At 35.9% G+C, this 13,783-nt stretch overlaps 2 protein-coding genes across 2 annotated transcripts; both read left to right on the top strand.

Moving 5' to 3' along the window:
* The first annotated feature begins 359 nt into the window (after positions 1 to 359).
* Positions 360 to 9,744, top strand: LOC117912336 (ER membrane protein complex subunit 1). The gene is made up of 12 exons (XM_034826889.1): positions 360 to 520; positions 658 to 785; positions 909 to 971; positions 2,036 to 2,157; positions 2,585 to 2,700; positions 2,786 to 3,596; positions 4,394 to 5,125; positions 7,049 to 7,270; positions 7,409 to 7,504; positions 7,602 to 7,796; positions 7,983 to 8,096; positions 9,307 to 9,744. Exons 1-12 carry the CDS (start codon positions 417 to 419, stop codon positions 9,565 to 9,567), a joined length of 2,964 nt encoding a protein of 987 aa, XP_034682780.1. The 5' UTR covers positions 360 to 416; the 3' UTR covers positions 9,568 to 9,744.
* A 148-nt stretch (positions 9,745 to 9,892) lies between these two features.
* LOC117912337 (U-box domain-containing protein 25) lies at positions 9,893 to 12,577 on the top strand. Its single transcript, XM_034826890.1, has one exon. The coding sequence runs from the start codon at positions 11,396 to 11,398 to the stop codon at positions 12,422 to 12,424; it is 1,029 nt and encodes a 342-aa protein (XP_034682781.1). The 5' UTR covers positions 9,893 to 11,395; the 3' UTR covers positions 12,425 to 12,577.
* Positions 12,578 to 13,783: the final 1,206 nt, after the last annotated feature.

Here is a 13,783-nt window from a genome sequence, read left to right on the forward strand (position 1 = left end):
GATTTTATTTATCACTTGAATATCTCAAATTTTTTTTTAAAAATGATTTGTATATCATATTATATAATAAAAATTTACAATATATTTATTTATAAGATAATTTTATGAAATTAATATGATAAATTAATTTTTTTTGATAATTTTATAAAATATTATCAAGGTATTTTAGAAAATTATTATTTGAATTACGAAAAATCGTAATAATAATTATATATATATATATATATAACAGTGTATACCGGATTATTATTTATTTTTCATTCAATAAAATTTTTAGGAGTGGGAAATTATTTACAATTACATTAAAAAAAAGTGAATAAAGGAGAAAAAAAAACAGCGAGGCCGGGCCGCCCTTAATCTAACTATTCCACGCCATAGTTCTTAGATCTGTGGAGGCAAAGAGAGAGAGAGTCGCCATGGCCATGGCGACTAGGGTTTTTCTGCTTCTTTTCTTAGTCTTGATATCATCGCCAAGCCCTAGTAATTCTCTCTATGAGGACCAAGTTGGGCTCATGGACTGGTTAGCTTCCACCCTCATCTTCACAAATCGAGTGTCATCTCCTCTATCATCTTCGAATTTCATCATATTCACTCTGATAAAATTTGTGAATTCCATTCACTAATTTTATTTTATTTTTGTTCTTTCATTGTTTGCAGGCATCAACAGTACATCGGGAAAGTGAAGCACGCCGTGTTCCACACTCAAAAGGCCGGACGGAAACGCGTGGTGGTGTCGACGGAGGAGAACGTCATCGCATCTTTGGATCTCCGGCGCGGGGATATTTGTGAGTTTTTTTCAGTGTCAATTGAAGTCCGAAAGTCATTCTGAATTGGTTTGCATGGTTGGTGGATTCAAATCGATGATTTTGATTTGGAAGTGGATATTGATTGGGTTTGGTTATGTGCAGTTTGGAGGCATGTGCTCGGGCCCAATGATGCGGTAGATGAAATTGATATCGCCCTTGGCAAATGTAATTTTGTTCATATCTATAATCTGCCTTCTCATATTGTTGGATTGTGTGTATACCTGCAATCCGTTACCTCACAACGGTTATGGAAGAGTAAAGAATTGAGAAGATCGCTTTAAAAGTTTTGAAACCTTAGGTTTATGGTCCTATCTATGATGGTTATGTTGCATAAATCAATAAAAGGTTCTCTTTTTTGGCTGTGCCTTTCTATCCTGTTATATACTTTTTCTGTACTTTGGTGTTTTTTATACAATGTTATCACTTTATTGCCTATAAAAAAAATCAATATAAGGTTCTTGAGGTTTGCAAATTATGGTTGGCTATGGAGAAATTCATCTACATTGCCTTATTTTTGTTCAGTGCATACTAAATGATACAAAATCTAAACTCATATAAATGTATTCTATCTGGGTTTGGATATAATCATGGCAATGCATAAATAGTACGTGTTTGTGAGGAATTTCTGTTGGGTGATTACCATATGGGTAGGAATATCTTCTCCAAGCATTCATGGCTACCAAAGCATGTTTCTAATGAAAATTTTACTCTAAAAAATGATGTGTATTGGCTAATTTGTTTTTAGCCTTACAAGCTTAATTGAGCCTTAAGATGAACATTTAAAATGAAAGCAAACGGCCTGAATAAGATAATCATTAATCCAACTTGTAACAAATGGCTTTCTTATTCTTTTGTTGACTCTAAATGTTTCAGAACTCTTATTGGACATTATGGAATTACTTTGTGACTTTCTTTTTTAATGTGTAAGTAGAATGAAAATTGAGTACATGAAGTGTCATCTGTAGTGGTTTTTCTTTTTGGTAGGTGTATGGTGGCCTATGTTGTTCACTTGATGAGGTTTAGTAGTTTTTCAGTGTTAGTTCATCAAAACTTATTTAGTTGTACCATGGTTGAAATGCATATTTTCTTATTAATTTTTGTCACAATATTGTTTTTGCCTTTAGGAGTTAGCCCTAAAGGCAATGTGCATTGTCAATTATAATATCGCAAGGTTTAATGTCAACTTAGTAGTTGATTAAATGTCTGAAGGTTCTATATAATATTTTCAGATGTCATTACCCTTTCGTCAGAGGGAAGTATTTTAAGAGCATGGAACCTTCCTGATGGCCAGATGGTGTGGGAGTCTTTCCTTCAGGGCCCAAAGCCATCAAAATCATTATTATCAGTATCAGTAAGTTGCTAGCATTTTACTTAAGTGAAAGATAATGAAAGTTAATGTTGTATTATCTAGATATTGTTCTTTTATCTGTGCCTGTCTCCCATGCGTGTGGCGGTGTGCCATAATTTGTGGAACATTTTATGTGGTTTTTCATGTCAAGCTTATTTCTCCTACTGCAGTTCACGCTCCGAATCCAAAGTTATTGCTTCCATCATTGAAGCTCTCTTCTATAATGTTTAGTCAACAAAATCAAATACTGTAGTTCCACATATGGATTACATTTTCTGCTGAAGCATTTTTTTTGCTCCCTTTCTGTTACTTTAATTCACACCCTTTTGGATTTCCTTGACCTCTGTTCAAACCCACTGCTGGGCAGTTAAAAAAAAGCTTTCTATAAAATTTCCCTTGAATATGAAATTAATATAGCAGCATTGTGCAGGCAAATTTGAAAATTGACAAGGACAATGTGATCTTTGTTTTTGGAAAAGGGTGTCTCCATGCTGTTTCAAGCATAGATGGTGAGGTGCTTTGGAAGAAGGATTTTGCGGATGAAAGGTTTGAAAATTTTGAAATTCTACTGGGCCAGTTATTCTTAAGATTGTCTTGTGACTGATGTATTGTCTGTTTACCTTGTTTGCAGCTTAGAGGTTCAACAGATAATTCACCCTCTTGGAAGTGATATGATATATGCTGTAGGATTTGTGGGTTTGTCTCAGTTGGATGCATATCAAATTAATGTTAGGAATGGTGAAGTGCTGAAGCACCGTAGTGCAGCATTTCCTGGTGGCTTTTGTGGGGAAGTTTCATTAGTTTCAAGTGACACACTCGTGGCACTAGATGCCACTAGGTCCTCTTTAATATCAATTAGTTTTCTGGATGGAGAAATCAGCTTACAACAAACACATATTTCAAATCTTGTTGGAGATTCGTTTGGGATGGCTGTCATGTTACCTTCTAAGCTTTCAGGGATGCTTATGATAAAAATCGATAACTATATGGTATTTGTGAGAGTAGCAGATGAGGGCAAACTGGAGGTTGCGGAGAAAATTAATGATGCAGCAGCAGCTGTTAGTGATGCTCTGGCACTCTCTGAGGGCCAACAAGCTTTTGGATTAGTTGAACATGGAGGTAACAAGATTCATCTCACAGTCAAGCTTGTTAATGACTGGAATGGTGATCTGCTCAAGGAAAGCATTAGAATGGACCACCAAAGGGGCTGTGTGCATAAAATTTTCATAAACAGTTATATCCGGACAGACAGGTCTCATGGGTTTAGGGCCTTGATTGTCATGGAGGATCATTCACTGTTATTACTGCAACAAGGTGAGATTGTCTGGAGTAGGGAGGATGGGCTTGCCTCAATTATAGATGTAACAGCATCAGAATTGCCCGTAGAAAAGGAAGGTGTATCTGTGGCTAAAGTGGAACACAATTTATTTGAGTGGCTGAAGGTATGAACCTTATAGAAATCTTTTATTGTTATTTTCCACTGTATTTTCATTATTTGGAGACATCACATTTTCACAAACTCTCTAGCTACTGATGTCACTCAATTTACTTCTTATCTCACTTTCTGTGCAAAAGAACACCACCGAAGAGTGACAAGTGATAACTATCATTCTGTGCCTTTGTCGATTGACTTAGCCATGAGGACTTGATTATCTTAAAGTTTTGATGGTTGTAGTGAATCTTGAAGTTTAACAAGGATTTTAGACCAAAAGCTTTTTACCGCCATTCTTGATAGTTGTTGTGAACCTTGAAGTTTAAAATGGATTTTAGACCAAAGGGTTTTTTTTTTCCATCCTCTCTCTCTTTTCTGTACTTATTCAAATGTCTTCTAAATGCTTGTCAGGAAAATAGAAAAAGAAAAAGGAAAATTCAAATGCATTCTGAACATTGTTTAAAAAAAGGACAGAAACTTTCAAATCTTGAGTGCACATGCACAAATTCTGGAAAACAAGATATAAGGTAATGAAGTAATTGTATTCTTTTCACCTTCTGTTATCATATTCTTCGAAGATAATACCTTAAACAGTTATTGAACAAGAATTTTAAGTATACCTTTCTTAAGAAATTAAGTACCTGTGAATGAAGGATAATAGGATATATGGTTGATATTTACATGACTGGATATCTTGTTGCTTTCCAAGATAATTCTTTTCTGTATTCATCACTTGAAATTAAAAATGCATCTTATTGACTGGTTCTATGGTGGCAATGAGCTTTTGATATGTTCTGTTATTGGTAGGGACACATGCTGAAGCTTAAAGGAACTCTGATGCTTGCAAGCCCTGAGGATATGATAGCCATACAAGGAATGAGGTTAAAAAGCTCTGAAAAGAGCAAAATGACCCGAGACCACAATGGTTTTAGAAAGTTGCTCATTGTACTTACTAGAGCAGGGAAGCTTTTTGCCTTGCACACAGGTGACGGACGGGTTGCCTGGTCTGCCTTGTTGCATTCTCTTCGTAATTCAGAAGCTTGTGCATATCCCACTGGACTTAATGTGTATCAGTGGCAAGTTCCCCATCATCATGCGATGGATGAAAATCCATCTGTTCTTGTAGTTGGCAGGTGTGGACTTGGTTCAGATGCACCAGGTGTTCTCTCCTTTGTTGACACTTACACAGGGAAGGAACTTGATTCATTGTTTCTCACTCATTCCATAGAACGAATTATTCCCCTTTCATTCACAGATTCAAGAGAACAGCGCCTCCATCTAATTATAGATACTGATCACCATGCACATCTATACCCGAGAACTCCTGAGGCTATTGGTATCTTCCAACATGAGTTACCCAACATATATTGGTATTCAGTTGAAGCTGAAAATGGCATTATCAGAGGGCATGCTTTAAAGAGCAATTGCATTCTTCAAGAAGGTGATGAATACTGCTTTGACACCAGGGATTTGTGGTCAATTGTATTCCCATCAGAGTCGGAAAAGATTCTTGCAACTGTGACAAGAAAATTGAATGAGGTATAATTCTTGCTAATTAAATCCTTGAAGTGTCTGATCTTTAGTCTTTTTCAAATTGATAATTGTCATTTCAGTTTTCTTTTCTTTTTTTGCTTTTCCCTTTCTTTTTTTTTTTTTTTGAAGATTTAGGTCATGTTTGGTTGATTGGATAGAACATGGGATAAGATAAGTTATCGTATCACTTATCACATCTCACATTGAACTAAACATGTTATATGATAAGTGATATGATAACTTATATGACATTTTTTTCTATCCCTGCTACATCCTAAGTTGAGGTATGGGATGTACATATCTCTTACACTATAAATCTCATCTTTTTTTTTTTGCCTTTTTTTTTGTATTACTTATTTTGCAAAAAAAAAAAAAAAAAAAAATAAAGGATTAAAAAAATTAATTTTTTAGTTTGAAAAAGGGAATAAAAAAGTATGTATAATACAACTTAAATAATACTAATATATATTATTTAATATACAAAATGTTTTTATGTATTTAACACCATAAAATAATATTTTCTTATTTATTATTTAAATATTTTAATCATGAGTATTATTAACACAAAAAGAAAAAATACTTATTAAATTGTTAATTACATAATGATTTCCAAATGATGCTAAACATGAGAGAGATTTCATTGAACATGCATATAAACACATCTATAATATTTTTTACCATCATGATGCAATATAGTTTCCATTCTATTTTTTAATCCTTCTACATACCGAACTTGAGCATAGTATAATATATATCACTGAATATAATATCTTAAGATATTACCTTATCTTATTAGAAATGATATTATTTGTATATATCCTATCCTATTCAGCCCACCAAATGTAGCAAAGATTTATAATTTTTTTTTGTAAGTGTTGAGTTCTCGGGTTGTTGTCACATTTTTCAGATTATCTGCATTTTGTAAATAATTTTTTTTGGGTTAACTTGAGACATGGGATTGCTTATGATTGAGAAAACTGGCATACCTGTGAAGAAGCTACTGATGCTTGAGCAACAAGGCCTTTCCTCTCAATTTCAAATCTCTTATCATTGGCCTTTGGTGGAACATTTCAACTACTTAATCTCCTTGTAAATAATCTATCTAGTTACAAGCATTACCCTTGAGCTGTGGATCTTCTTTTATTTTCTGGATGTTCTATTCGGTTTCATTGTTTCTGTCCTCAAGTAATGCAAAGTTGTATCATTTTCTTTTGCTTATCTGTTAATGTAGATTGTGGTTTTATGAGTGTTCATAGTTCGTCAAAATGTGAAGAACGAGCTTTTGTTGAATGCAAGGTTTTACTATCCCTGGAATTTAAGCATATCTAGTTTTCTGAGTGTAAGAGTTTTGGTGTAAAACTAAATAAGGTCCAGTAAAGTGTTATGCTTGTTAGTGTTTATACTTTACTAGATCTGGATATCATCAAATCAATTTGACTACAGAACCAAAGTTTGAGTATTTTAGTTGAACTATCTTGCAGTCCTACAATGATTTCTTTCTTTATTTATTATTATTATTATTATTTTGGATCACTTGGAAACTATAGTAGGAGAAGCTTTGAAGGCAAGCAGTGGTCAAGTTTGGTTGGATCACTGAAAATTTTTCTCATATTCTGCTGCATCAGTTGGCAATAAGATTTTGTCCAGGTTGTTGGGTGGGGATTTGGGCTTCCATGTTTGTCCTTTTGGACTTTGTTGACAGTATGGAAATTGGTTAGGTTTGTAGTGGTCTTGTTTTGTGTTGTTGTTTGATGCTTGTACATGTTGTGTACATGGGAGTTTATATTATTATTTTTATTTGCCTGAAAAAAAATCTCTTGATTGGTTTTTTTTTAAATTTAATTTAATTTATTTTATTATATTTAGGTTTTATTTGTGTTTTGCTGCTGCCGCTAACTTGTGGAACCTCTTGTAACCTGTGTTCTCCAGGTGGTTCATACTCAAGCTAAGGTAATAACAGATCAGGATGTGATGTACAAGTATGTATCGAAAAATCTTCTTTTTGTAGCCACTGTTGCACCCAAAGCCACTGGTGAAATTGGATCAGTTACGCCAGAAGAATCATGGTTGGTTGTATATCTTATTGATACTGTAACCGGCCGTATAATATACCGCATGACTCATCATGGTACACAAGGTCCTGTCCATGCTGTAAGTTTTCTTATTTACTTTCATGGCCTGTTACTGTTATGAGAAAAGTAAATTCCATATGCATTTATCCTCTGACATGGCTCTTATGAGTGGTGCTGTTTACCACTACTAAATTCCATTATGCTCTCCTTTGTGAAGGTTTTTAGTGAGAACTGGGTCGTCTACCACTACTTTAATCTCAGAGCACACAGATATGAGATGTCAGTTGTTGAGATCTATGATCAGTCTCGGGCGGTATACCCCATGAATTTGACTCATGCATTTCTTGTATCTCATTATACTTTGTGCTTTTCATTCTAATCAATTTCTTTGCCTTGAATACCATGCACAGGATAACAAAGATGTGTGGAAGCTTGTTCTTGGAAAGCATAATCTTACTTCACCTGTTTCTTCATATTCTCGACCTGAGGTCATAACGAAATCACAGTTTTATTTTTTTACCCATTCTGTGAAAGCAATGGCAGTGACATCAACTGCCAAGGGTATAACATCGAAGCAGCTCCTTATTGGTACAATTGGCGATCAGGTTCAAAAAAACATTTTACTATGAGTGCTTGCTGATTTTTTGTTTTGTTTTTCTATCATGTTCTCTAATGCTTTGTTTTGTTCTGGTTTCTTTTTCTTTTTCCTAAGAGGGGATTATGGAATGGCGTCTTGATTCATATGGATCATCTCTTTTTGTTACTTCTAAGTGGGGGTTAACATTTTACAGGTTTTGGCACTTGATAAGCGTTATCTGGATCCTCGTCGAACAATTAATCCTTCACAATCTGAGAGAGAAGAAGGAATCATTCCTCTGACAGATTCATTGCCAATCATTCCTCAGGTCTGTTGCACACTTTTCTTTGTTTTGTTTTGACTGTTCAGTCTGTTATGATCTTCAGAAATCACTGACAATATTATCCTCTTCACTAGTCTCTTGTTCCTTGTATTCTAGTAAAAAAAATGTTCTTTATTTGATCAAATTGTATCCTTCAAAGTTTTGGCCATAAGATGTTTTTTGGTTGTACAAGTTTTTTTGCCCTGGTTATTTGTAATTAATGGTCTTTGTGGGGTGTAAGCAGAGTTCTCAAGAGGCAATGTTTGGTGGAGTTGTACTTGGGTCTGAGTCACACAACATGAACCCAGAACATTTATTACAGAACCTTCTGTAACCAACAGCAACCTGTTCATCTTGAGAAAATACTTCAAAATATTAAGAATTCCAAGTACTGATCAGATTGATTTTGAGTTTGTGGGTTCAGGCCTGATTTTTACCAAGGTCATTTAGCAAAACATGCACCTGAGGGCATCTTGGGGTTGGGTGTGTGTGACAAACCCAATCCATGCCAGTGCTTCACCTCATCATTCCACTGGCTGGTTGCCCCATCGATCGGTGCCAAAACACCGATACAGAGTTATGAATTTCTGACTTAACATTCATTGGATAACTGGTCATTGATACACTAGTACTTCTAAATGTTGGCTATGGTTCTTGCATACCGTGTTATCAAGAATAAGAATTATGGAATTCTTGTGCATTTTCAAGAAAGTGATAGGAATCATGTTTATATTTTCATATGGAAAGCAAGATTTATTTATTTTTATTTTTATTTTTATTTATTTATTTATTTACCCCCCCTTTTTTGGGTCCAAAATGATTAGTTAACTAATTGTATAAAGTTGCTGCTAACATTCTAATAGAAATGAATACATGTTTTAAGTGTTGTATATTTTCCATATGATTGCATTTGTTTCATGTTTTACTTCATATAAATGCCAATGATATGAGCCAATCCCACTTTTGTTGGTACCTTGAGCCTTGAGGGATGGGTTCAGCTTACAATCCTTGAGATAAATGTCAGGTGCACTCAAGCCAGTGCTAGTTAACTCAGTTTGTTTAGAAGCTCCTAGATAAAAAATCTGTTTGTTTCCAAACATAGTGGTATTAGATTGTGGCAGCTCAATGGTGTAATCATCATTTTAGGGCCACATTCTTTATTTGGTTGACTGTTTACTGATTGTTCATTCATACTGGTGTATTGTGTTTTATGCAGTCATATGTGACACACAACCTTAAAGTAGAAGGTCTGCGAGGCATAGTAACAGCACCTGCTAAGCTGGAGTCAACTACCCTTGTCTTTGCTTATGGAGTGGATCTGTTCTTCACCCGGATTGCACCCTCACGGACGTATGATTTGCTTACCGATGATTTTAGCTATGCTCTACTTCTAATTACAATAGTTGCATTGGTTGCGGCAATATTTGTAACATGGATTTTGTCTGAGAGGAAGGAACTGCAAGAGAAGTGGAGGTAACTCAAATCTCTTCTCTAGTCAATCTTTCACTGATACCTTTTTCATCAGGTTACATCTTGATTTTGCTTAGATGTGGAGGTTCACTCCTAACTTGTAATTTTACATAGACTTTGTAGCATGCCTTCTCTTTATGTCACTCTTAATTTTTGTTATGGAATATTTAAATTTAGTACCCTTTATTGTTGTAAATCTGAAAGTTTGAGAACAAAATCACATTACCTTTCCAAAGTTAATCAAAATTTTAACAGGCTGTCTGTAGCTTTAATTCTTATCATGTTCTCTAATTCCAAGCTGAAGTAGTTTTTCCTTAATGATCTCTTAAGGAAGATGGCTATGTAAGAACTCTTGGCCTAATATGGTCTGGAAAATTCAGAGCCAGAACCCAATTTGTTGGAGACTGTAGAGGAAAGCTATATATTTCAGCTGAATGGTTGCCATGCCCTTATAATACATAGAACCTTCACTATAGCTCGGGGATTGTCTTTCTGGCATAATGTTTATGAAAATGTCAAGTTTGTTTAGGGGCAAAATTGGCTGGAACTAGGAGAAAGCTTTTTTCGAAACCTATTAAGGTTATCTCCTTTATTGATCCTCAACTGGGATGCCCCCGGGGACCTCCATTCAAAATTTAAGGTCCGAAGTCTTTAACCCCTCGTGTACAATACGACAGTGGGAGGTTCTTACAGCTTAGCTCAACCAACTGATGAGCCTGGCCCATATCGATGAATAAAAAATATTCTTGATCAGGTTACAACTTACAAGTGGGGTACAGACAGTGCCATTATGAAAATTTTGGCCTTTACTTTCAGTGTGTGGTCTAAAGGATCCATAATAACATCTACCAAGGGGGTGGGGGTGGTGGTGACAGGTGGCAGGGAACTCTATAATTGAAGATTATGACAAGGGTGAAGGGCCGACTGTCACTGTGGGCGGGCGTATAGGAGTCGTACCCTGTCTGTTTGGAGTCCCGGACGCCCTCTGCTCTCTGCGAAGTATCATGTGAACTGTGGTTCATCTTTTCATGTCCTCCTGCGCCCAACCTTTTCCTTTTATTTTAATTTTTTTTAAATTAACTATAAAAAAAACTCTAATATTTCTTTTTGGGAAAAAAAAACTGACACGTGTATGAGCTGCTGTTTTGCGCCCCTTTCCTTGTTTTACCTCCGGATATCCATTGCGGCTGTTTTTTTGGGTTCTTTTTTTCTTTTTTGAATCATTTTAAAATAAAATAATATTTGAATAAAAGGGATAAAACAATCCCTAAACCCTCATGTTATTGAAGTATGGAATTAGACCTTAATAAAAATACATTTAGTCAATTATACAAACTAGTTTTTGGAACAAAAAAATTACAAAAGAGTATTTATATCCATATTATAGTTAGAATTTAGAAAAAAAAAGAGGATTTTGTAAGGGGTATTTGAAATTTGAATGTGGTAAAATAATAATTAAGATGCAGTTAAATGTAAAAAGGGTAGTTAAGACTTAAGATTGGATTATTAGCGAGGGAGGGAAGAAGAGAAAAAGGTGGTTAAGACTTAAGATTTGATTAGTAGTGAGGGAGGAAAGAATAGCAGTACCCCGTCCTTTTTGTCAAAATATGTTAATATGGTTTGGAATGGGGATGGAGGGGAAGGGGACCAGAGGGGCATTTTTTGCGAAAAAGTCCATACGTTACTGCGGAAGTGAGCAGAGGGGTTCTCTGCCTCTGCGTACAGAGTTGATGTTATAGTATTACTATTGACTGTTACCGCTACCACCTACCAACCCACTATCTCTCTTCTCCTTCTCTGCACTCTCCACTTTCCTTACTTTTTAGAAAATCACCATGAAAACGGAGCACCCAAAGCTCAAGACCACGCCTCGCCCACTCTTCTCCTGCGGCTTCTTTAGCCACTGCACCCAGTCCGTTATCAGCCCCACCACCCCCAACACTCCCTCTCTCCCACTCTCTTCTCTCCCCACTCCACCTCCTCCTCCTCCACCCCCACCACCCTCCTCCCACCACCAATCTCACCCTCACCCTCCCCCTCCCCATCACCCTCCTCCCCCACCTGACTCTGAATCCTCCTCCTCTTCCACCTCCCAAAGCTTCACCCAGTGGCGCTTCCCTCTCCCAAACTCCCCTATCCTTCACCACCACCAACCTCCATCACAATCTCATCCCTCACACACCCAAATCTCTCCCCAGACCGACCACCCGCCGCAGTCTCCGCCGCTCATTGCCGTTGCCAATCTCCAGGAGCTCTTTCACGTAGCGGAGCTACAGCTCAGCACCGGCTCCGACGTGGAGAAACTCGCGGCTCTTCAGTTACTGGAACGATCACTTGTTCCGGCTGCCGGCGGTGGAGAAGAAGCGTGCCCCGCGGCAGTGATGCGAGGGGTAGTGGGGTGTTTGAAAGATAGGGCGGGGGCGAGACCGGCGACGAAAGTGCTGTTGGCTCTTTGTTTGGCGGAGGGGAACCGGCACGTGGCGGTGGAGGCAGGGGCGGTGGCTGAGGTGGTGGAGGCGATGTCGGAGATGGAGGGGGCGGTGGCAGAGAGGGCGTTAGCGGCGCTGGAGCTGATGTGCACGGTGGCGGAGGGGTTAGCGGAGCTACGGGCGCACGCGCTGTCAGTGCCCATGATGATATCAATGATGGAGAGCATGGCGGGTAGAGGAAAAGAGTGCGCAATTAGCATACTGGCAGTGATATACATCGGGGCTGGCGATCAGGCGCCGCCGTCGGAAGAAGTGGCGCGTGCAGTGGCGTTAGCGTTGCAAGGCGATTGCAGCGCGCGAGGGAAGAGGAAGGGGGCTCAACTTCTGAGGGCACTTCAGGAGAATGGACGATTGGAGTTAACCCAAGAGGGATGATGAGCGATGGGGATTTCGCCGTTGTGGAGCCTGGAGGTTGTTAGGGCTGATAATAACGGTTATTAAGTAAATATATGTATCAATTAATTCTAATCAGTAGTCACTTGTACACTTCTGTTTATGAATCCATCCTACCCTATCATCTCTCTTATATATTCTTTTCCATTAATTATCAAAAATAAAATTAAAGAAATTATTTTATTTTTTTAATGATTGTAGCAAACCATATTCTTTCTTGAAATATTTTCTTCAAAATAAAATAATTTCTTAATATGAAATCCAAAAATTTTATTTGTTTTATTCATCAACTGTTTTGTGAAACTTAGTAAAAAAAATAAAATAAAATAAATAAAAGTGATCAGATGAATTGTTTTTCTCAAGAAATCTTTCACTTGTCAAGTCCTTTTCTGCATTTCCCACCTCTTAAATCTAGGTTTAAGAATATATGCTACGTCAATTATTTCCTAAATAATAATAATATATTTAATTTTTTTTACAAATCAATTAATGATAAAAAAGAAAAACTTTACAATAAACAACCACTAAATTTTTTAAGAATATAAAAAAGAAGAAAAAAAATACAAAAGATAAATAAAATAAATAACTTAATTTCTTATTATTGGGCAAAAAAAATGGCCACTCCTATCTTAAAACTTTATTTATTTATTTTTGATAAATTAATTTATAAAATATCAATTACAACACAAATATTCAACCAAAAAACTAATATGAAATATATTATTTCTAACCACACATCCTCTTTTCGGGTGTTTGGTACATAAAAATGGGGAGTGAGAGTACATATTTCATTTCTTACCTCTCTCATTCTCATGTTTTGATAAATTTTATAAAAATAGAAAAAAAAATGATTATATTGAAATCAAATCTCACTTATAAGTAAGTAATATGAGATTTATTCATCTTATAAGAAAAATATAAAATAATTTAAAATTATTATTTTACCCTTAAATTTCATTTATTAATCCTGATACATCTTCGTCCCATAAGACTATTTTTTTAGTCTTATTATTTAATAATAATAAAAAATTCAAATTTTATTATTAAAAAAAAAATTTATATTATTGTTAATTAATTTATTTATTATTCTTATTCCTATTATTGCCGAACATTAGAATGAAACAAATAATCGTTTCAATTTTGAATTCCTAAATTTATCCAAACACTAAAAATAAAATTACCAAATTTATTTTGATTCACCAAAAAATAAGAATAAAACCAAACACCCCCTACCTCTAAAGGAAAACACTCGTGACTTGGAAAAAGTTAATGGACTCCTTAGCTGAAGCAACCTCACATAACCAACTTCCCTTCAAAAAGTCCAAAAAAAAAAAAAAAAAA

This window comes from Vitis riparia, chromosome 4 (genome assembly GCF_004353265.1).
Source record: "Vitis riparia cultivar Riparia Gloire de Montpellier isolate 1030 chromosome 4, EGFV_Vit.rip_1.0, whole genome shotgun sequence".
Classification (NCBI taxonomy): Eukaryota; Viridiplantae; Streptophyta; class Magnoliopsida; order Vitales; family Vitaceae; genus Vitis; species Vitis riparia.